Source organism: Erpetoichthys calabaricus, chromosome 1 (genome assembly GCF_900747795.2).
Source record: "Erpetoichthys calabaricus chromosome 1, fErpCal1.3, whole genome shotgun sequence".
Classification (NCBI taxonomy): Eukaryota; Metazoa; Chordata; class Cladistia; order Polypteriformes; family Polypteridae; genus Erpetoichthys; species Erpetoichthys calabaricus.
Window position 1 is genome coordinate 283,862,072 of NC_041394.2, and position 25,184 is coordinate 283,887,255.

General features: G+C 39.5%; 1 protein-coding gene across 10 annotated transcripts in view; it reads left to right on the forward strand.

The window, feature by feature from the left end:
• sbf1 (SET binding factor 1) overlaps positions 1-25,184 on the forward strand; it is a 263,161-nt gene that overhangs the window by 122,364 nt on the left and 115,613 nt on the right. For 6 of the 10 annotated variants that reach the window (XM_028815823.2, XM_028815850.2, XM_028815832.2 and 3 more), the window contains exon 6: positions 19,495-19,524. The exons of the other annotated variants lie outside the window; for them this stretch is intronic. In XM_028815823.2, the coding sequence (XP_028671656.1) occupies positions 19,495-19,524 (30 nt within the window). The remainder of the gene's footprint in view (positions 1-19,494; positions 19,525-25,184) is intronic. 10 annotated transcript variants of the gene reach the window in all.

Genomic DNA, 25,184 nt, shown 5'->3' on the forward strand with positions numbered 1-25,184 from the left:
AAATAAAATACTGCTTTGAAGCAAACAATAAGTAGATTAGATTCAGGAATATTGGTAACTCTTGTCTCTCTAATGCAGCAACACAGCAGATATCTTCCTCTGTAGAGAGGAGTTTAAAATAAAATACTGCTTTGAAGCAAACAATAAGTAGATTAGATTCAGGAATATTGGTAACTCTTCTCTCTCTCTCTCCGTCTATTTAAGCACAAACCTCATTCTGAGCAGATCTAGTCCCCCTTACTGAATTATGTACATATAATGTATTAGTTGAACCTAATTTGGTTATGTCTGCAAGTGTCCTAGGATGGCCAAGAACTTCTGAAACTCTGAACCTGAATAAGAGTTTGAAAATGAACTTGTGGATGAACTCCCACTTCCATTTTAATTAAAGTGTGATTTGGATTGTCCTTAAACTGGATGATTTGTAATTATGTAATGTGTCTGTCCATGATTAATTATTCTAAATGTGCCCCCTGGCGGTGACCAGAGGCCCCAACGGTCTTGAGCCTCCCTGCTCCCCTTCCATGGGCCTCTTCTAATCCAGGGTGGTTGCCCCCTCGTGGCCCGGAGAATAAATACGCCACGACCCGGTCCTTCCAGATGTCCCGGCCGGGTCTGACCCCCAGCCTCGTACGACACTGCCCCATCGCCAGCAAAGACTCGTCAGGCGGAGCGGCCCATCCCGTGAGGGCAGGTTCCCAACGAAGTGCTTCCTACGGCTCGTCCAGGGCCCGGTCCTGCAATACAGATAGAAAAGGGGGGAGAGACGTTGCCTGGACACCATCCCCTGATGTCCCTCTGTGCTGCGCACTGGCAGCGCTCCCCCCATCGACTGACACCCCGCGACTTGCCTTTTCGGCACACCCTTCGCGAGTTCCATGCTCCTTTTGCTGGGACTACTCCAGATGTCCTTGCTGACTTTGGGGCCTCCCTCTGCACCCGCAGAGGCCTGCCCGTCTCCGTACGTGAGCTCACGGGCTCACGTCTCACTCTGTGGGATGACCCGGCTTCATTCCTCGGGCCCTCCCCTTTCTTCTGGGGTGCCCTGACGGCTTGAGTCTCCCTACGGGAAAGGAAGAGACCCCTCGCCGTCTGCACCCGTGTGGATCGACCTGCAGCTAATGCTGCTAGGCACCACCCCTCCCAGGCGATCAGCCCTTCTCGTCGCCTCCACTGTCGGAGCTGCGGCTACTCGTTCTCCGGAACTGCACGATACCGGGAAACATTCGCTCGCTTCTCCATTTTTATTTACGGCGCAAGTCCCACTCACCTGCGTCGCCACGAACCTTCGGCCAGAGATTCCGACGCCGCGTTGCTCCACCCCCTGACATGACACGATCGCTGTCCTCTTCGGCTCGACTAAACAGTCTCGAAGGTCGTGCATGACCTGTAATACAGACTCGACAGACCGAAGGGAATCCTCCGGCTCACGCCGAGCCACAGGCACAAAGGGAACGGTAGCCGGCGAAGGACTTACTGGTTTGTCGGTCCTAATCTCCGGCTGCGCTCCCTGGAGCTCTCTTCCAGGTTTTCTCCGGCCCTCCACCTGCTCGGGATGGACGTTCCTTGGTCCCGCCTCTATCCAATCATCGGCGGGCATGCAAGACACACCGTCCAATCCCTTGCCTTTCACGGGGATGGACTGCCGGTCTGCCGCCATCTTCTTTCTCCTCCCAAGGGGTTGACGAGACCCGCTGCCGCTCCTCTGTCGCGGCCTCTCGAGACGCCGCGGATCCTCCCTTCCTTCAAGCGTTTCTGCCCTGGCCTCGTTGTACAGATCGACACAGCTCAGCCGGCGACGCGGACCCAGGCAGCCCCCACCTACAATACAGACGCCGGGCTCGGCACAGCCGACCCTCTTGGGCTGACCGCTGCCGAGCCTGGGGCTTACCACCTGGATCCCGTCCTTTGGAGTATCAGGCAACCTGCCGGCCATATCCATCCCCGATTCTCACGGGAGCAGCGACCACTGGTAAGTCCACAGCGCTTGGGTCTCCTCTGTCGGCTGTATTCCCCCTCGGGTGGGAGATGGTGCTTCGGCGAACCTCTCGCAACCCCTGGGTGATCCGCAAACCATCTGTGGTGTGTGCGCGGGCCACTTCCATGCGGCGCGTGTATGTGGTTGTCTGAGGTGCCGGGCAGCTCACAAAATATTTGTAAGAAGGGTTCCCTGCCTTGGAACAGGCAGAAAGCCCCCGTTCGGGCACCATTGTGAGACTTGCCCGGACACCACCAGTTGGAGACCACATCTTTATACAAAATGCTGTTTATTTTTCCATCCTCCTTAAGACACAACACTTTCCCACACAACACACTGTGCCTCTAGCCCCAGTCACCTTTCTCCTGGGCCTTTCTCTCACTGTCCCTGGGCCTCCTTTTCCTCTCTCTCCAGGAGCTTCGTCCTGCTCCTGCTCCCGACTCCAGCTCCCTGATTGGAGGGAGGCGGCCCCTTTTATCTTTACCCGGATGAGCTCCAGGTGCTCTGCCTGACGTCACTTCCTGGTGTGGCAGAAGCGTCAGGAGAGCACCCGGAAGCACTCCGGGTGACCCTGGAAGGATCAACGTCCATGGGTGTGGAGGAAGAAAATATGTCCCGGGCTCCATGAGGTTTGAGGCGTACCCTGGCGGTGACCAGAGGCCCCAACGGTCTTGATCCTCCCTGCTCCCCTTCCGTGGGCCTCTTCTAATCCATGGTGGTTGCCCCCTCGTGGCACGGAGGATAAAAACGCCACGACCCGGTCCTTCCAGGCGTCCCGGCCGGGTCTGACCCCCAGCCTCGTACGACAATTTACCTTACCATATATTCAATCCCATGTAAACTTAATCACAATTTCATCATTCAGATTGCTGTCTCTAAATGCTAGTACTGTACAGATTAAATTATGTTTCTGTTTTTAATCTATGTATTACACATTGCTGCTTTTAGACCAACACTTTCATTCAAGTAATTTCTGTCAAATTTGACACTGGGTCATATTGCACATTTCACATGCTTCCTGAAATTATGTCATTTTATTCAGGCTCTTTAATGTCACTTTTGCTCCCAGATGCCATCTGTTGGTGAGAGGAAATGAAATAAATAACAACAACTTAAAAATAGTTACCCAGTGCAGAGCCTGTCTGCTGCAGCTTATCACCTGCCAGGATTTTCCACTGTTTATCAAGCTTCAGACATTGTACATTTATGCAGTTGCTCTGACCTTTGGCTACCTCAAAAGTGGTTAGTAATTAAGGAATAATTGATGATTTTCTGAAATTACTTTTTTAACTCTTGCAGTTTTATTTTTTCATTTTTTCTATATGTTTTAAAGTAATTCTTGATTAATTCAACACCCAGTAGAAAATAAAATAAACATGATAGTCTGTATTTCAAAGTCTGTGCCATTTATGCATTGATTATAGTAATTATCTTGATATGACTTATTGAAGATTGAAAAATTAACATTATGTTCACAGAACTTAAAATTTATTTTGTTATTTACTTTTACTAAATGCTATTCATGGTAATGAATATAATCCACACATTAACAAACTGCAGAAATATTAGGAAATGTCAAGTAGTTCTCTCTTGCAGTTTAACACTTCATTAGTACAGTGACTTGTCTACACTATCTTGTCACTTAGTAGAAACATCTTCTTAATAACAGGAAACATGTTGCCATAGCTATTGTGATTAATTATTTAGAGAACGTTACCTGTCTTTTCCAAACAACATTTAGACTATAGTGTATGTTTAGTCAGTTATCAGTGTCGCAGCCCCTTCTCAGAAGTGAATTGCGTCATTACTACAAATGTAGCTCAAGAAATGTAACACTTTTTTAAAATTACAAAAAAGAGGGGGGAGAGAAAAGTTCAACTTGGCTAATTGTATGAGGGCAGTAACAATGACGCATTATAAAGGAGTACTGCTGAAGGTTTGGAGGAACCTAAGTAATATTTTTTGATGCAATTCTGATGAATAATTCTTTAGCTAAATGTACTTAAATGATAGTCTGCTGGGGAGAGTATTTATCATATTACTGAAATTAAGTGATCTTGAGAGCATACTTTTCAATATACAAAATCCTCTTTCTACAGAAATCAAAGTTTCTGGACAATTAAAAAAATATCTATCTATTATAAAAAGAAATCCTGTCCTGGAAAGCAAAAAGCAAGTCTACGATACGTGATCTTCTCGGAAGACATTTTAAAGACCCGCGAGACCAAAGACAGCCCTACTTACAATCTACCTGCGAGATCAAAGACACGCCCTACTTACATTCTATTAAATAGGACAATAGGCAGCAAAACATTCAGTCTTGTGAAGGATTTGAGCACACACAGATCTAGGGCTCTCAGCGCATATAAAGCGTATAAGGACAGTACATTATAAATTAAATGTCGACATCTAAGCGAAGAAGAAAGCAGCACGGAGAAAAGAGACTCAAAAGCTTTGGACAGAAAAAAGAGTAAAAAAGAATAGAGGTGCAAATTCAGAAAATAAGGAAAGTGATTATTAACCTGGAACAAGTGGAATTGAAAAAAAGCACATCCAATCCGGGTCAGAATTAAAAGACAATGAGTAAAATGACAAAGCAGAACTTCATAAAGACATTTACAAACGTTGGCGCTAAACACATGCAGAGCAGGTTAGAGACTATGAAACCAAGGAAATTAGAAAGGCTCAAAAAAAAACCAAAAAAACGGCGCTATACACATGTGGAGAAAATTAAAGGTTATGAAAGTAGGAAAATTAGAAAATATAAAACAAGAAAGTAAAGATCGCAGTAGCGCAAACAAACAAAAGCCTCATTTAACTATGCACCAGTCTAACTTTGGTTTTGCACAATAATTACTACACTTTTGCACCTTAACACTTAATTCTACTTTATTCACATAATTTTACTTATTTATTATGTTCTACTATACTGTTATCTTTCAATCTATGACTTTTTGTTAATCTAACTGATAATTCTTCTAACTTTGCACAGTTTTTGATAAGCGGATCAGGATGCATTTCACTGCGTGTTGTCCTGTATAACTATGCATGTGACAAATAAAGAATCTTGAGAATTTCAAAAATGGAGTTTACCGCACATGCATTTATTGGTTACTTTGTTAATGTATATATATTTATCTGTCTGCTTATTTAAAAAGCTAAATTTACCCCCAGGAGTCAAAAACGTTCTGTCTAGCCCTTGTACAAAAACCTAGAGAAAAGCTGGGGTATCACCTTGGTAACCCCATGTACTTTTGGAACTGTGAGAGGAAAATAGCATGACTTTACAGATAGGAGTCCAATACAGAACTCTACTTACTTTTTTACTTTGTAAAAAAAAAATTATTAACTGCTGATGATGTAGATCGTTTTGTCTGTGCTGAAATTCCAAACAGAGAAACCTATCCTGACCTCATTAAAAAGATTCAGCATATTGGGACTCGCAAGATGACAAAAATTGTTTTTACAGGTTCAGAAATAAAAGTGAAACTAATGAAATAGCAACAATTCAAAGAAAAAAAAATCTTAAAAGTGTGTATCCGGAAAACCAAACACGAAGCCCCCTAGTATTCTAATAAAAAATTGATTATTGGTACCAAACAAAACATCTTCCATTCCATTGCTTTGTAACATTGAAGATAGCATTTCAACATACTGTACATGGATCAAAAGATGTAAAAATCTTGATTATTGTTGGGTACTTGTAACTTTATACTTAAATTTTTCTTCTTGTAAAAAACCCTTTGATGCCCTATACATGTTCTTATTTTGCCTAAAGGTTAATGAAGGGCTACTTTATTATCATTATCATAGACTGTGTGCTTCGGTGGCGCAATGGTATCAACTGTTGACTGGTAATCAAAACTTCACAGGTTCGATCCCCGACGAGTCTGTTTCCTGCGGTGGGCTGGCACCCTGCCCAGGATTGGTTCCTGCCTTGTGCCCTGTGTTGGCTGGGATTGGCTCCAGCAGACCCCCGTGACCCTGTGTTTGGATTCAGCGGGTTGGAAAATGGATGGATGGATAGACTGTGGAATGTAATCTGCAAGCATATATTAAATTAAATCACAAATTTAGTTTATGTTGGCAGCACAGAATAATTGTCATTGGTTTGTATTACTTTATTTTCCTACACAGGAGGAAGGTCTTATGCATAAACATAAGCATATTTTTATCAGATATTTTCCCTTTATGAAAGGACCCTTATCAAATCCAGCTGTTAGCTATGAGAGATGATGGTCTTCCCTCTTCATCCTGAAAGGAGATCGCTGTTCTCTGTGGGAAAGAGTGTGCTTTATTGTGCCTACCCAGATGGATGCCAATAAATGTAGGAATAGAAGAGATGAATGTTAACTTGGTTAATTATCAGTTTTGCCTTCGGCAGTACCAGTAATTAATCCAATAATTCGGCAGGACCCCCACTTTATTTCTTACCTTTCTTTGTTGTAGGAAGCAAGGTTCTGGCCTTTAGACTTGCATCATGGTAACTGAAGCACATTCATTTTAAGAAGCAATATAATACAATTTCTGAATAAACACAAGGATTATAGACATATGATATATGTCAACATATATATGCAGTTAAGACAGGACACTTGACAGACTAGACACACAAACATATAACACAGAGAAGTTTGCTGTGTACTTGCTATTTAGATTTTGGATTTATCTTGGCATAGATTAATAGTTTTATGATACCAAGTCTTTAATAGTGATGTCCGATATTGTGTGATTTTATTGCTTTGCTGTTTCACTCTTTCTCTTTGCTTCATGATCCTTTGTGGTGTACTGTGATGTTGCTTTCTCAGCTAGCTTTCTGCAGTTAGGTCCTTTGCTGTGTCAAAGAGTTTTACATTTGATATTTCTATCCTTAGAAAAATATTTTTGAAAGCTTGTGAGCTTGTGGATTATTCAGGTATTTCTTCACAAATGTTACCTTTTGGACAGCAAAGGTTTCCACCTTGCTACTCTTGCAAGAATCACATTTTAAACAATCTCTTATTATGGAATTATGAGCACTGACCTCAGCTGAGGCTAATGTGGCTTGCAGTTTTTTGGATTATCTTGTTGAAAGTATCATCATTGTACCCTTGGTGTCATTTTGGCAATCCAGCCTTTCCCGTGAGACTGGGAAGATTCACCATGTTATGTTCTCCATTTGAATATAATTGCTGTCATTGTGGTGTGGTAGCGCTATAGAGCTTTAGAAACTGCTTTGTAACCCTTTCCTGATTAAGTTTCAAAACCTCTTTTCCTCATCTCTTCTGGATATTCCTTTGATCAAGGCACAGTGTTCCCTATAGAAACCTTTTTGTGACTACCTCATTCTTATGGTATATTAGAATGAGTCAGCATATGGTGAGATTTAGATTCAAAAGGGCTGGATAAAATCAGGTCTGGCTATTGATTCAGCTGAGTCTATCATTTAACTTTGCTCAGCTGTTTCAGTGAGTAATTAAGGAGGCAATCATATATATAGCAATACAAGTGTTTAAGAACTTTATTGCTTAAATATATTTAGTAGCAATTTATAAATTATTATATATTTACATTGGTTCACTTTTATTTAATAGTAACTGTACTACCCATCCAAGATGTGTTGAAATCTAAGTAATCAACATAGTCTTACGTGTTAACATTTGCAGTGCACTGTGCAATGCACATCTCTCTATTATGTGCCATTTGGTATGTGATTTGTAAAAATAGTGTTAATGTTTGTGATGTGCCATCTATTGTAATGACAAATTCAACAAATTTTATTGCTGAAAATATTTGTTATGTACCATCTTTTGCTATGACAGAGACGTAGTGACTGGACAGACACACAAACATTTATCCTTTTGTTATGTTGGGTTACATTTTGTCTAAAGATCTGAAGCCAATTATTGTGACAAATTTACAAAAGTAGAGGATAGCAGGAATGAGACAAAAATATTTTCATGGCACTGTTTGAAACAGTATACTTGTGGAAGACGCTAAACAGGTTGCAACAGTCTCTATACTGTATATAGGATATTCTGTTAAAAGTTTATGGGGATTTTAGGTTCTTTTTGTTGCAAATGAATCTTGTATAGCTCTTTCAGCTAGCATTTTAACAGAAGTTACTTTCATTTGCTAGGGAATTGTGTGCAACTGGGTCTGTTGCTTTATTTACAGGTAGTTCCTATAAATGACTAACATAAAAGGCGTCACGGTGGCACAGTGGGTAGTGCTGCTGCCTCGCAGTTAGGAGACCCGGGTTAGCTTCCTGGCTCCTCCCTGCGTGGAGTTTGCATGTTCTCCCGGAGTCTGCGTGGGTTTCCTCCGGGTACTGCAGTTTCCTCCCACAGTCCACAGACATGCAGGTTAGGTGCATTGGCGATTCTAAATTGTCCCTAGTGTGTGCTTGGTGTGGGTGTGTGTGTGTTTGTGTGTGTGTGTGTGTGTGTGCGCACGCCCTGCGGTGGGCTGGCGCCCTGCCTGGGGTTTGTTTCCTGCCTTGCGCCCTGTGTTGGCTGGGATTGACTCCAGCAGACCCCCGTGACCCTGTAGTTAGAATATAGCGGGTTGGTTAATGGATGGATGGACTAACATAAAAATGTATCAAGCCCTAAATCTGCAGATGGCCCTTAATCAGCATGTGTGGTGGAACCCCCAATAGATAGGCAGGGTGAAATTCATTTATGAACAGATAAACAAGTAAAGTTGAATTAAAAAAAACAAAAAAAACAGTAAATTGTTTATCACAGGTCTTTGAAAATGTATTATTTTTAATAACTGTTACTATAAAGTATGACTTTTGAGGGGGAATCGAGGCTTGGAAACTGTAATAGTTTCATCATTATCCTCAAATGTAAAATGTAGAAAACTGACTAAAAAGGAACAAATTGATTATTGAAACGTTGATCAAATTATCTGTGTATCATCTTTTATAATACAAGCAATATGAACCTCATACTTATTCACATATCTACTGTTTAAATGTAGTAAATTTAGTAAAAAATAGTTCATATTTAGGAGAGAGCTAAGCATTATGGAATGTGATTGAGTTTCAGTTTTTTGCTTTTTACTTTACTTTCATTCCCATCATATTAAGTGGACCTCAGCTTTTTAGTAATGTTGGAGCATAAATAAATTAGATTTATATCTGTGGCATGTGGGAGAAAGCTGAATATGGTAATTTGTTGATTTGGAAAATTGAAGGGATCAGATTACCCTTGGGGAGCTGTGTTTAAGTTGTTAGTCAACATGTTTCAATTTGTGATAAATATTACATTATCATATTGCTAATAAATGCACCTTTCTTCATCTATATTCCAGGCTGGTTTCTTTTCCTTTGCATCTGATATATTTCTCTACAGAAGACTTAGGTTTCCCTTGGCTTTCACTTCTAGTTTGTTAAAAACACTTTTTTTCCAGATTATAGATCTGAAGTGAGCATATAAAATGGTGAAACACAGACAGAAAAAAATGTTTCAGTAGTCATCACCTTACTTGTTACAGTAACACAATAATACTAGAACTTTAGATTTACTATATTGGTATTAGATATGTGTTATAAATTAATTTAAACACTGTTACAATAGTGCATCATACTCAAATACTGAAAATAGCAAAGGCAGTGAGGGGGAATGATGTTTATTAGCTGTGTGTTATGTTTTTATGGGTATTCTTTTTTTCTCTTTCCAAGTAGTTCAAATCAATTTACTGGGCTACAATTGATCAAATCAGAGATCCTTCTGCTTTACTTCAAATTAGCTGCATTTCCATAAGAGTGTGATGCAGGATCAACAATGTGTTGTTTTTTTAAATTGGCATGTTGTTAACAATGAATGAAATAGTAGTACTATGCATATGTTCATGTGAAAATGTACATATGGGCAGTGCATTCTTTATTTAAACAAAATTAAATTCAATGGAAAAGCAGTTCCTCATCAAAAAATAATTTTTTTCATATTGGTGTTTTCATAATGTATTGTTGTTTTCAGTAGCATTTGTTAAAAGTAACACACCTGTGAATTTTAAAAGTAATTAAAGCTTTACTTAACCATTCTAGGCTATAGTAATTGCATAGGTTTAAGGAGAAATACCAGTAATTTTATTGTTACTGTAGCACTACATGCATAACACAATGATATTTTTCTTCTTCTTCTTCTTGAAAGAGGTTCAATTTTAAAATTAGCTCGGTGGAAAAAAAAATTAGTTATGAACACTATGATCCTTTCAGTGTGCTACATGCAGAGAAAAAAACAACCCTTTGATTAAATGCTAGACACAAAATAAGTTATAGCAAGATAGTCCTGTATATAATACATGAAATACAATTCTGCAGCTGGTAATTTCAATTCTACAACAAACAATTCTAAATGTAGGCTTTTTTTCTTTTTATACTGTACATACATATTTGCATGCTTATTTTTACCTTTTTATTGATGCTTTAAGCAGAAATAACAAACTGTATACCTATATGAAGTAAACTTATAATAAAGTCCTATTTAACGCCTTAACCTTTAACCAACGCACCCTAATGTAAGTAATTTAATTCAGGCCAGCTGTTTTTGCCATAGAGGTGGCTATATGCCTTTGTAAAAGGATTACAGAAAATTTCCTCTTTGGTATTCATACCTACTTGCTAATTAAAACTGTAACAATAACTGTGTGTGCACTGGAGAAGATGAGCTTTATTAGAAATTAAAATAATTAACTGGAAAAGGATTTCAAACTAATTTGCTGTAATAATTTTTATATTGCATAAAGGTTTTAATTTTAGGCATGTTTAAATACTGTTAATATACACTCTCTATTATTCATAGTTTGACAATTGTTATAGATTTGTACAGTTCTACTTGGCAAATGTCTTTGAATTGCTAAATAATGAGGAATGGTGTTATCTTGACATGCCTGTGGACGGTTTAATTTTGTTTTGAAACCATTCACTTTTTTTCGGGGTAAAATACCTTATTTCATTCTTTGCCTTTAAGTGCCTGTAAGAATACAGTAGTTTTGTATTACTTATGAGATCCTGTGAGCATTTCCATTTGCCATTCTGATAAAGCAATATTTCTTCTGCTTTTTTGTACAGCATCTTTCTTAACCACTGAGCAATTTTAGTGACTGAAATTCAGTTCTAATTTTGAAATAGATTTGAATTATTTTGCATGGTTACGTCTCTGTTCACAATCCATCCATCCATCCATTGTCTCCCGCTTATCCGAGGTCGGGTCGCGGGGGCAACAGCTTGAGCAGAGATGCCCAGACTTCCCTCTCCCCGGCCAGTTCTTCTAGCTCTTCCGGGAGAATCCCAAGGCGTTCCCAGGCCAGTCGAGAGACATAGTCCCTCCAGCGTGTCCTGGGTCTTCCCCGGGGCCTCCTCCCGGTTAGACGTGCCCGGAACACCTCACCAGGGAGGCGTCCAGGAGGCATCCTGATCAGATGCCCGAGCCACCTCATCTGACTCCTCTCGATGCGGAGGAGCAGCGGCTCTACTCTGAGCCCCTCCCGGATGACTGAGCTTCTCACCCTATCTTTAAGGGAAAGCCCAGACACCCTGCGGAGGAAACTCATTTCAGCCGCTTGTATTCGCGATCTCGTTCTTTCGGTCACTACCCATAGCTCATGACCATAGGTGAGGGTAGGAACATAGATCGACTGGTAAATTGAGAGCTTCGCCTTGCGGCTCAGCTCCTTTTTCACCACGACAGACCGATGCAGAGCCCGCATTACTGCGGATGCCGCACCGATCTGCCTGGCGATCTCACGCTCCATTCTTCCCTCACTCGTGAACAAGACCCCGAGATACTTGAACTCTTCCACTTGGGGCAGGATCTCGCTACCAACCATGAGAGGGCACTCCACCCTTTTCCGGCTGAGGACCATGGTCTCGGATTTGGAGGTGCTGATTCTCATCCCAGCCGCTTCACACTCGGCTGCGAACCGATCCAGAGAGAGCTGAAGATCACGGCCTGATGAAGCAAACAGGACAACATCATCTGCAAAAAGCAGTGACCCAGTCCTGAGCCCACCAAACCGGACCCCCTCAACGCACTGGCTGCGCCTAGAAATTCTGTCCATAAAAGTTATGAACAGAATCGGTGACAAAGGGCAGCCCTGGCGGAGTCCAACTCTCACTGGAAACGAGTTCGACTTACTGCCGGGAATGCGGACCAAGCTCTGGCACCGATCGTACAGGGACCGAACCGCCCTTATCAGGGGGGCCGGTACCCCATACTCTCGGAGTACCCCCCACAGGATTCCCGGAGGGACACGGTCGAATGCCTTTTCCAAGTCCACAAAACACATGTAGACTGGTTGGGCAAACTCCCATGCACCCTCCAGGGTCCAAATTCCAAATTCCAGACCCAAATTCTGTTCACAATAATTTACTTTTATCTGGTAATGCTAAAAAGTGTGACATGAAAAGGTGATCACCATTAGCTAAAATACATCACAGTAAAACAAAATATGGTATGCAGTATATAATGTACCTATTTAATGTAATTATATTTTGGTTAAAATGTAAAATCTAGTAGGCCTTTCACTTTTGCTTCTCTAAGCTGCACTGGAGAACAATTATACAGATGAAATGTTTTTTTCTGTGCATGTTTTCTTACATTAATACACACATATACTCACTGCGCAATTTATTAGGAACACCTGTACACCTGCTTATCTATGCAGTTATCAAATCAGCCAATCATGTGGCAGTAGCACAGTGTATAAAATCATGCAGATACAGGTCAGGAGCTTCAGTTAATGTTCACATCAAACACCAGAATGGGGAAAAAATTTAATCTTGTTAATTTTGACCATGGTGTGATAGTTGGTGCAAGAGTGGCTGGTTATATCTGTAATTGCTGATCACCTTGGAATTATTGCCAACAAATGTCTGAGAAAGGTGTGGAAAAACATCCACTGAGCGATATTCTGCAGAGAATGGCCAAACTTTTTCTAGCTGACAGAAAGTCTATGGTAATTCAGATAACTACTCTGCACAACTGCAGTGAGCAGAAATACATCTCAGAATTTGAGTCATGCTGTAACCTTGAGGCAGATGGGCTACAACAGCAGAAGACGAAGTCTGGTTTCACTCCTGTCATCCAAGAGGTTAAAGCTCCAGTGGGACCAGGCTGAGCAAAATTAGAAAAATGTAGCCTAGTCTGATTAATCTAAATTTTGGCTAAGATACACAGATGGGAGAGTCTGAATTTGGTGCAAACAATATAAATTCATGCACCCACCTTGACTTGTATCAGCAGTCCAGGCTGGTGGTGGTGATGGGTCCGTTGGGTCCGTTAACACCAATCAATCATTGTGTGAATGCCACAGCCTATTTGAGTATTGTTTCTGATTATGTGCACACTTTCAGTTTACCCATATTTTAATGGCACAGAGCAAAAGTAATCTCCAAATTGTTTCATGAACATGAAAATGAGTTCATTGTTCTTCAGAGGCTTTCTCAATCATTGGATCTGAATTCAACAGGACACCTTGTGGATGTAGTAGAACAGGAGATTGCAACATGAACGTTCATTTGACATATCTATAGAAATTGTGTGATGAGATCTTGCCAAAATTAATTAGAATTTCAAAGTAATGTTTCCACTAATTTGTGAAATCCATGCCATGGACAATTGAGGCTTTATTGAGAGCAAAAGGAGGCCTTATCCAGTATAAGTTTAGCATTCCTAGTAAATTTCTCTGTAAGTGTATGTTCTGATAATAACCTTTGTTTTTCATATTACAGTTTAATTGAAAGCATTAGAACAACAACCACATGCATTCCTATAGCACCTTCTCATGCACAGAATGTAGGCCAATGTGCTTTACATGATGTTAAAGAAATACTTAACAAACAAGGGAAAAAATTGGATAAAAAGCAAATAACAAATAAATAACACATAAAAAATAAATAATACGATTGAAAGAGATGCATTACTTTTGTTGAGTTGCCATTCATCAGCTTGGCCATTTGCCACATTGTCATTATTGAACTCCAGTTATATTCTTTTCATGTTCTGGGGTGACCTCAAATTCAAAAGCCATTGTAGAGTTTTTTGATTTAAAGTTATTTAACATTAAAATGTCTTTTGCACTGCTTCAAACAATGGTGTAAAAGTCTAAAGAAGGAAAGTGGTTTCATATTTAAAGAACGACGGCTGGAAGAACTGTTTGAAATTGATATGCCAAATACATCTGGTATGTAGTATTAATTTTGGTAAATACTGTATTTGTAATAATAATAATATAAGTATAACTGTAGAAGCTGTCGAATTATTTGCATCATCTGTAGACAAGTGAGCAATGATTTGTGATTAGCATTTCGGCAAACTTTTGGGAGAATGTAAACTGAACAATCTTTAGTGTTACTTGTTTGAAAACATCACATGTCACCTGTCAATAAATTGCCCAAACATTAAATGAGACTCCAGAAGATAGTGAAAATAGAGTTGAACGGTCTGAAAGGAAAATTGGCTGATGAAGTAAAAATCCTTATTCACAGCACCCTCCTTTCCATAAAATCAAAGTAGTCAATCCAGTCAGCTCAGGTGATACATAGCCATGTTCCTAAGTATGTTAAAATTCTAGAAAAGTAAAGAAGCAAAAATGATCTGTTTGGATTTGTTGAATGCATAAGCTGCTAAAGTTGTTAAACGATAATTGGTTAATTATTGGTGGGGATCATTTTTCCAAACTTATAATTGATGAAAATACTACTGACATTTCTGAGGTCAAAATATGAAATTTCAACAACCAGAGAAGTGTTTTTATCATAGTATACTTGCATTGAGTCTTAAGTCGCTGAAAAGCGACAGTGCAGCTATTAAGAAACAAATAGTATTGCTGAGACAACCTAAAGTTGGTAATGCTCAAATCAGATGGTGCTTCTGTTATGGTAGAAAACAAGCTGTTATAGCTGTTGTCTTGTGTTAGTCTATTCCACAGGGTTTGAGTAGCACTATGTGGCACAGAGAGATGATGATTCTCTAATATGAATAATTGATCAAATTTTTAGCAAGTCTAAAAGAGAAATCTTAAAAACTGAAAGACTTGAACTGCCATAGGTCTTTTCAGCAGTTTAATGGCTGAAATGTAAATGCAAGGTTTTGAACTTCATACACTGCAAGAGACTTTGCCTTATTCTGAATCAAAGAGTTATAGAAGGGCACCTCTATAACTATGCCGCTGATACTGGACTGATTTACACATTCTATTTAACATTTCCAGCAAGTATTAGGTAGTTGCTTTACATTGAGTATTGAAACATTGTCTTTTAAAACTTGCGAGCACTTTGGCTGCAAATAGTGTATACCTTTTGAATAGTCCCGAAAAATGTCATGGCTTTAGGGCAAGATTGTGCCACTTATCACATAGTCAAATTCAAATTTTGACATGGATGCACAAGGATTTAGTCAAAAAATGTGAGCTTGCGTTCCTTACTGCTTTCTTCTTATGTTTGCACTGTTGTCACTTCTGGGACTCCCTCAGTTACTAATATTGGGATTAAGCCTATCCAGTACATCTAGAATGGTATCTGACAGTCTGGATCTACAATGATTGGCAGCTAACCTAAACATAATAAAATATTCTTTCACACACTTTTCATCTTCACAAAGTGCAGAAGTGGTAACATTTGTTCCTGATAACTTACGTACAATTAATTAGTATAAAGGTTCAGTTTTGGCCATCATTTGAAATGAGATCCAAAATATTACTATTGCTTGGTTCATACAGTTTAGAGTTCATCTCATGAAACGTGCAGCTGTGCTTCAACAAATACTATATGGCAGAGAGGATTTGCATTAACAAAGCCACCAGCCAGTGAGCATTTTCCTTGCACATTTTTCTATGAATGTGTTGTTTGATTGTTTTTTGGTGATCATAAAGTTCTTTTCTTCCAATCACTTCTCTATAGCTGAGTTTTGTGCTTTGAAGCAGTTTTGGGAAACCTGAGTAGCTCAGCTAAATGTTTCTAGTCACGGTTGCATTAAATAACCAGTTTTCTGGTGTTTGAACTAAAAAATGTACAAGAAGTCTGCATTAAGGTTTTTTGGAGTAAGTTAACCCTTTTTTGAACAGTCTCTCATTCAACCAGTTTTCTATAGTAAACATCCTCAGAAAAAAGTCTCTACTTACTGTTTTTAGGTAAATTGTAGTCTCTATTATAAGTCTTTTTGGGTCTGTTATTTTACTGTTCATGTGAGCCAGGCAGGTGGCTGGATCCTACAGTATAGTTCTCAAATGTGTGTGGTATTGTTGAATTGCATTCACAAGAATTAGAATGATTGTATTGCTGTGTACTGTAGAGTAGAGGTCAGAATTACCTTTGTCTCAGTGCTGGCATACTTATCAATCACTATATGTGTCCATTTCTTCCTTGTTCCTGGTTTTTGCAGTGAACCCTCCAAAGACCTTTTTTCTTTCTTTGCATCCACTGTGGTAGTTTCTAAATGTATCCATATCTCTACTTGTTCTTTAATTAATTTTTTTCCAGCAGTTAACTTTTTGCAAGGTAATTTATTTGTATCACATTCTGTAATAACATTAAGCATGCATCTGAAGACCTATAACATAATTATTGCGTAATGGATGTGAATCCAGTTCTGAATAATGTACCTGCTCTTCCATTAACTTCAGTTTTCATAAGTAACTGAAAGTAAAAATAAGAGAATTTTGTGTGTTGCTTTAAAACAGCTATACATTTATATTTGTATGGGAAGTGAGAGTGCAGATGAGAGCCATGTTAGAGATGGGGCCTTGTGTAGCTACCCATTGTACCTCCATCACAACTGCTACCACTGCCTTGAGATAGCCCAGGGTTTATTGACTGTGATTTTTATCTTTGATTTGTATTTGTTTGGCAGAAAAATTAGTTGATTCTGATTATCTATTTCAAGGCTGTGTATCGTCTGTACAAGTTGTAGATCAATGAAACATTCTAACACTAAGGTTTTGTGCAAAGATTAAAACTTAGAAAAATGTTTACAGTCTTTAAGTAACACAATGTAACTGGCGATTTTCCTTCCTTCATTTTCTTGCTTGCCTAATCCATTTCATCTTTATGGAGCCCCTGAGCCAGTTCTGACAGAAAAGGACTTGAGGCAGGGATACCTCTGGAGCACTTACCAATACCAGACACATATCAGTCATTATTTGAATGAATTTTGTGTAGTACATGGTTGAGGTGTTCACTATCCTGAACTTGTGTCCAGCAGCATTTGGAAACTTTTCATTTAATTTACAAATAGCAAATTTAAAGGGCCGGAATGGATTACATCCTCAGTCTGTTAGGGTCTGTTACTAGTTAAATTATAGTACAGTTCTGCAGTGTGTGTTGCACTATTGAGTTTTTTTGGGGGGGATGTTACTTCTCTAATTTTCATAGTTTGGGCATGTAACTCTCAGTTGCACACAGATTATGCATACTCCCTGCATCAGGTACTGATGCTTTATGAATACATGTGTGTACAGTACAAAGTAAGTAGTGTATTCTGTGTTATGTGTTTGATCAGTTTGAGTATAGTTTGCCCCATACCTGCATTCTAATTTAATTTTCATAATTTATCATTTGTATTATGCAAATAGCTTGCAAGCCAGTAGACAAAAATAAAAATAATTTCTTAAAATAACACTCTCAACCCCAGTGCGATCCAGGGTGCTCATTATAAACCATCAGACATTTAACTGCCTTGTATTAGAACAAACCCTACATAACCAAAACTGAGAGTTGTGAACAGTGTTTGCAACTGATTGGTATTTGCCTGAAAACAAATACACACAATCAGCACTTTGCTACCAGCTGCTCCACAGATGCAAGTAGCACAAATCATAAAATGAAAAAAAGAAACTCATGCTGTGTATCTGAAACACTCTGCCTAAAATTAAAATTAACCAGCTACACATGCAGTGCCAAGGAAAAAAGAAAATCTAGCCTCCTGACAGCAGGATATGTGAACCTTTTACTTCTTATTACAGTGTGGTGATGCTTCGTGTTTAGCATATGATCTTGCATACATTGCAAATGTTCAACTAACTGCAAATAATATTTATTAAATTGTAATTTAACATTTCTTTTTACAGTGTCTACATCTATTGTTTTCATATGTACATCCTTGCTAATCTCCTGCCAGTTCCTTAATTTTGAACTATGGTTTGAAAGGGAAACGAACAATGCAGCAATACAGTCTTTTAACAGCCACTTGCACCGCTGTTAGGGTCAGTAAGACACAGATGTCAACATCTTGACACATCTATGATGCTTTGTCAATGCTGATGCTAGTCTTTCAACCTAGATCCCCCCCCCCCCCCCCCCATTTTTTCATTTAATTTTATTTATTTGTAACTGAAATAGTTATTTCTGAAGTATATATGAAATTGAATTTACAATTTGTATTGAAATGAACATAAAATAACATGCAGCTGGTAATTTTTTTAAATACTTCAGATACTAACTAATAAATTAACATAAATTAAAAGTATATGGGATGTTATTAGCCTTGTGTCATACAAATAAAGCAGATAAATGAAGAAAAAAAAAGTTTCTTTTAGATTTTGTGTCAGTGATGAAATGCTTACTTGTATGCTGAAATTGAGTTATATCAGATTTTGACAAAATGTATTCTAATAAATTAGAAGTTAAAGGCAACTAAATTAAACTGTAAATAAAATGAAATAAATGTTATCTGCCCTATAGGAATGAAGGCAAGTATAGAACATGCCTGAAAAAAGTGGATGGCATTTATTATTGATTAATTAATGTCCTATACACAATTAAGTGAAAACAAAAACTGCTTAATTTGAAATTCGCTTGAAGGCCTATATCTACTGTGAACAATCCGATTCACTTTAACTCCATGTGCACTTTTTTGAAACTTGATGCTTCACTTATGTTTTTTCACACTTCTCTGTAACTATGCATTTACTTAATAAGATAGGGTTGGAAGAAAACCTGCTTGTTAAAATGTAGTTTAAGATAATAAACTGCATTATTCAGGTTCTCTGAAACAGATATGAGCTATTCCCACAGCAGTTGGTGCCTGAACACCAAAGAGGCTTTCATTATGGGGATCATGAAGTTAATGAAATGCCAATTATTTATACGAGTATTGATTGAGTATGAAGAACAAAAAAAGGCCAAAACTATCTGTCTAGACGATTGCCTGATCTCTCTCTAAGCAATATAGTCATTGAATTATCAATGTACTTTTTCTGTTTTTTTTTCCCTTTAAAACAAATTGGATAGACAGAGTAATCCTCATGATGAAATATGAAAACAATACTGTAGTTTACTCAGATATTTCTTGAGCACTGTTAGTCCATTTAGTTTTTTGCTGGATTGTAGTTGTTTTCTGTGTATTCATGTTTTCTTTATTACTTTAGATATCTGTTATGACAGTCTCTGCAAGGTGTCCTTTAAGATTTCCATCAGCTTGTTTCGTTAAAATGAATCATGGATGAAATGTAATTAATTATCCCACATTTATTGTTTCTAACTTCTGTCTAATTTCCTGTGATGTCTCTGTCTATCTGTTCTAACCCAGCCTTGCCTGGATGAAAAGGAGGAACTTTCGGTATGCCTTTCCTTTGTATTCTTTACAAATAGTTTTTTTCATATTTGTTCTTATTTAATTTTATCTCTTTTCTGTCTTCTTTATATGTGTAAAACATTTATTTCTGTATGATGTCAATGACTGTTATTTTTTTGTGTTTGGTGGTGTTTATTGAAATGTGAAATACTTTAACTTTAAATACAGTACTAAATTATAAAACTAAACTGTGATGGATAGTTACCATATCCAGTGCTGTTTCCTGCCTTGCACCTGCCAGAATAGGTTTCAGTCACTGTGTCTCTGAATTAAATTCTCCAGGTTTAAGAATAAAACTTAATAAAATTAATGAAGATACACAGTAAATAGCAACATAATTAGACAATTGACTTTTCAGACAGTCACAGCATCTTATGCCTCTGGGGGAGATTTGGCCAGAAACAGCATTTAATCAAATCAGCTTAAAAATCATAATGTAAAATATCTGACAGGCTACAGTCAGGCAAATAGAAATACTGAGTGGAACAGTCCTACAAAGACAACTGTCAGTCTTCCACTGATGTCAGGTGAAAAGCAAAAATTTCAACAGTAGTTCACTTGGGAACATAATATTAGACACTGGATGAATGGATAAACATCAAATGGTTGAAAAAAATCCTGGTTTCTGTTGATTCACAAGAATAGCATGGATATGATGTTTTAAATTTCTCTAATAGGTTTTTAAGTTGGTATTCTTAAATGCCTAATACCATAAACAGAGCTAGGAAGAGGGTATAGGGCTCTCAAATCATAATCTATAGTATGTTAAATAGACACTTTCTAATACAGTAGACAAATGCATTGTTTACCTGAAAAAAATATGTAAACTTAGCCAGTAAAAGTGTCAAAAAAGTTAATGAAATGTTTAAAATGTAAGCATTTTCCTAGTTTAAGGAATGCAAAGAAAGAGAGTTAGAGAAGAAAAAAAGCAACTTTTGGCAAAATATCTTTATAGAAATCTGGTGAGTCATATCAATACTAGATAGATAGATAGATAGATACTTTATTAATTCCAAGGGGAAATTCACATACTCCATACTATAGCAATCTGACTGAAAGGGTATTAGACAAGCAATATTTAAGAGCCTTGCTCAGAACACCACCTGGTCCCTACTGCTACCATTGTGTTCTTCTTTTCAGAAATTTGAAGAAAAAAAAGGAACATCAATTAGGCTATCTATTTTAATGTAGTTTCCTTTATCTTGCATTGTTTCTTCCATCACTCTGTTTAAGGTCTTGTATAGTGTGATTTCTTTACAGTTCCACTACTTGTTGGTCTAAACACAATTGGCAATTCTTACAGATACTCAAGTTTTCCAGATCAGGTGTTTAGTTTCTTGGTTTTTTTTTTTTTCTTTTTTTGTTTTTATACATGCTCTTTCTACTTTTGTTTCTTTTTTGGTGTCAGTTATTTATCTGTCTTGTTCTAATACACAGTCATACTATAGGTGGGAGAGACCTGTGCAAAGTGAGTTAAAAAAATCTGGCTTTATAGTGAAACATTTTCAATGTAGGATATTATAAAAGATAAATGGTTACCCAATCCAGGTTAGTGATCTTTGATGCAAAGTAATAGCAAACATGAGAAAACAATGTCACCATATTTTTGGCTGTGTGCTGTCTATTTAGAGTTCTCAGTTGGCACAGATACATTTTTTAATTAAATATCAGAGCTTTCAGTGTAAGGTATGCTCATCTGTGGACTAATATTTCCTGTCATTTAATTTTCAGTGGCTGTTATTTAATTGCAACAAGTGCATTGTGTTTGAACCTTTTGTCTTGTGATGTAGTGTGGTTAGTTTGCCTAGGAACATTCTGGAACATCCTTTTAATTTGTTTGTAGCTGTTTATAGCAAGTAAACCAAATTAAATATATATTCTTTATATATCATATATATCATTACTAGTGACAAGCAAACCCTATTGAATTCGCTTCATGTTGACTTCAGCAAAAATGCAGAAATGTTTGGGAATTTTGGCAAACGTCATGAAATGCATTGAAATCAGTTGGGAAGAAGAAACTGAACTAGTTGTGAGTGGATTATAAGGATGGAATGGTCTTTCAAGTGTCCGTGAGGGCTAGGGAAGCATCTAAAATCTATGCTGGACCGATTATTGTGGGTAAAAATGTGACATGAGTGGTGAGGCAGCAATGCTAACCACTGCACTTCCCTGAGGTAAAATTATGTCCTGTATCATGCTGCATTGTCACTTTCTAGAGCTGGCTCTGTTATAGCGAGTACAAACTTTTATAAAGACAGAGGTCATAGAAATGCTGGTTCATCGTGACCACACTCTCATATCTTACTGTAGTAAAAAACAAGTGATTGATTATGTGATACAATTGGCATAACCTGTCTGAAATGCCTGCCACATGTTCTATGTTGTGCAGAAAAACAGAGAAATATAAAGTACTAGCCAACCCACGGCGTAGCATACACCGCATAATTATGTATTGATGGGTGAACACTTCCTGAACGACACAGTTGTCCAAATGGGGTGGGTTTGAGGATACGACTGTGAGTGAATGAAAAGATGGAACTCTGGAGAGAGCAACATACAATTATTGTCCGTGACTGAAAACTGGTTTTGGCAGATACATGCATATTGTTTTGAAAGTTTGGCCCTGTGCCTTATTAATTGTCATCGCAAAGGCCAATCTAACAGGAAATTGTCCGCAACAAACAAACTGTTTTACACGCTGCATACCAACCCGCGGCGTATGCATAATCACGCCGCTTTTTTAATGTTTTTTTAAGCAGAGGGACAAAATTGAACATTTGCAAAATCCGTAATTTAATAAACCACCAAGAAAAGTAATATTGCAACAATGCATGCTACGAACCAACATACAATCATTGTTCAGTACACACTGCCTGCTCATGTGCCCGCCCCCAAGTCCTCACCTGCGTCGCTGTTGTCTGTGCACCTCTGAGCCACGTTGTCCTTTCATTGTTCTTTGCGATTCCGGCTGCTTTTCTATATATAATCCACCAAGTCACCCGACTATGGTAGTAGCGTGGGTTGAGTTTTGGGGGGGGGGGGGGGGGGTGCATACATAGGGCAGGGACGTAATCAGAGCGAGCGTATGACCCGCACTTACTGGGTATTCCTCGTTCGTGGGCAACAATTGCAAGCCCCGGTCCCCTTTACGAATGGGGTTCAACGGCTTACCCACGCCTGTCGGCGGTGGGTAGACACACGTTGATCCATTCAGTGTGGCGCGTGTGCAGTACTGGACATCCACGGGCATCAGATACCTGTTAATGCTCAATCTCATGTGGCTGAAAGCCACTTGTCCCTGTAAGAAGTTGGACACCGACCGCTTGGCGATCGCGTAACTATTTAGCAGTAGGGATTTCATTCGTTTTCGGAATTAACCAGACTAATCGCTCCATCAACTAAGTACGGCCATGCAACACCACGCACAGAATCGAGAAAGAGCTATCAATCTGTCAATTCTCTCCGTGTCCGGGCAGGGTGAGGTTTCCCATGTTGAGTGAAATTAAGCAAAATTTGTGTGTGGTGAGTTGTTGCGTCCAGGCACATGAGCAGGCACTGTGAATGCCTTGAGAGCGTGGGTGGACACGTGCCGGGGAATATTGAGTACAGTAATCCCTCGCTATATTGCGCTTCGCCTTTCGCGGCTTCACTCCATCGCGGATTTTATATGTAAGCATATTTAAATATATATCGCTGGTTCGCGGATTTCTGCGGACAATGGGTCTTTTAATTTCTGGTACATGCTTCCTCAGTTGGTTTGCCCAGTTGATTTCATACAAGGGACGCTATTGGCAGATGGCTGAGAAGCTACCCAATTTACTTTTCTCTATCTTGCGCTGACTTTCTCTGATCCTGACGTAGGGGGTGTGAGCAGGGGGGCTGTTCGCACACCTAGACGATACGGACGCTCGTCTAAAAATGCTGAAAGATTATCTTCACGTTGCTACCTTCTGTACAGCTGCTTCCTGAAGCGACATGCTGCACGGTGCTTCACATACTTAAAAGCTCTAAGGGCACGTATTGATTTTTGATTGAAAAACAAACTCTGTCTCTCTCTCTCTTTGTCTGCTCCTGACGGAGGGGGGGTGAGCTGCCGCCTTCAACAGCTTTGTGCCGCGGTGCTTCGCATACTTAAAAGCCAAACAGCCCTGTTGATTTTTTTGCTTTATTCTGTCTATCTCTCTGACATGCTCTGCTCCTGACGAGCACTCCTTTGAAGAGGAAGATATGTTTGCATTCTTTTAATTGTGAGACGGAACTGTCATCTCTGTCTTGTCATGGAGTACAGTTTAAACTTTTGAAAAAGAGACAAATGTTTGTTTGCAGTGTTTGAATAACGTTCCTGTCTCTCTATAACCTCCTGTGTTTCTGCGCAAATCTGTGACCCAAGCATGATAATATAAAAATAACCATATAAACATATGGTTTCTACTTCGCGGATTTTCTTATTTCGCGGGTGGCTCTGGAACGCAACCCCCGCGATGGAGGAGGCATTACTGTATCTATATCTTCTTAGATATAGACAGCGTCTGATAGTTGTGATGGTTTTACACTCCAGTACATTGCGGTGAACGCTGGTAACAGTCAGGCGGGCAGGCATTCTCGTCCCATGCTCTTAGAGTTGGTGGGCGTGTCTCTGTATCGGTTTGAGTTGTTGGGCGGTGCTCCGTCGTTTGTATCCCATGGTCGGACAACTTGGTGGATTATATATGGAAATGCAGCCGAAACCGAAAAGAATAATGAAAAGTCAATGTGGCTCAGTGGTGCATGTGTACTGTAGCAGAGACGAAAGTGAGTTGGTGAGTTGTTGCGTCCGGGCACATGAGCAGGTACTGTGAATGCCTTGAGAGCGTGGGTAGACGTGTGCTCGAGTTGGTGGGCTGGGCTTTGTGAGTTGACTAACATGGCTATTTTTTGCGTATCCCATGGTTGTCTTCCGGCAGTGTGAATGCTTCGAGAGACCGGGTGTCCTTGTTTGGTGAGTTGTTGCAGTTTGTGAGTTAAATGCTGCGATGGTTTCACACGTTTGGTGAGTTGTTGCAGTGTGTGAGTTAAAAGCTGCGATGGTTTTACACGCTGGTAACAGTCAGATGGGCGGGCAAGCGTTCTCGTCCCATGGTCTTAGAGTTGGTGGGCGTGGCTGTGTGAGTTGTCGGTGTATCCCATCCTCTTAGCGTTGGCGGGCTAAGAGTGGTTTATTTATCGTGCGTATCCCATGTTTTACACGCTGCATACAGCGATTCACATCCGCGAAAAACATGCCTCTTCTTAGATGGACCTGCCTTGTCCACCCTCATTCTCGAAGCATACACACCGCCTGGTCATGCACCCGCTTGCAAGAGCAACTCACAGAGACCCGCCCACCAACTCTAAGACCATGGTGTGTAAAACAGTTTGCGATGGTGGACGCGGTTGTGCGTCGTAACCAAAAAGAATAATGAAAAGTCAACGTGGCTCAGAGGTGCATGTGGACTGTAGCAGAGACAAGCGCGAATGACGCCATGTTTTGTGAGTTGTTGTGTCCGAGTTGGTGGGTGTGGCTCTGCGAGTTGTCGTCGTATCCAGTGGTCTTAGAGTTGGTGGGCGTGGCTCCGTCCTGCGTGCGCCATGGGTGTCTTACTCGCTGGCGGCTTAGTGAATTA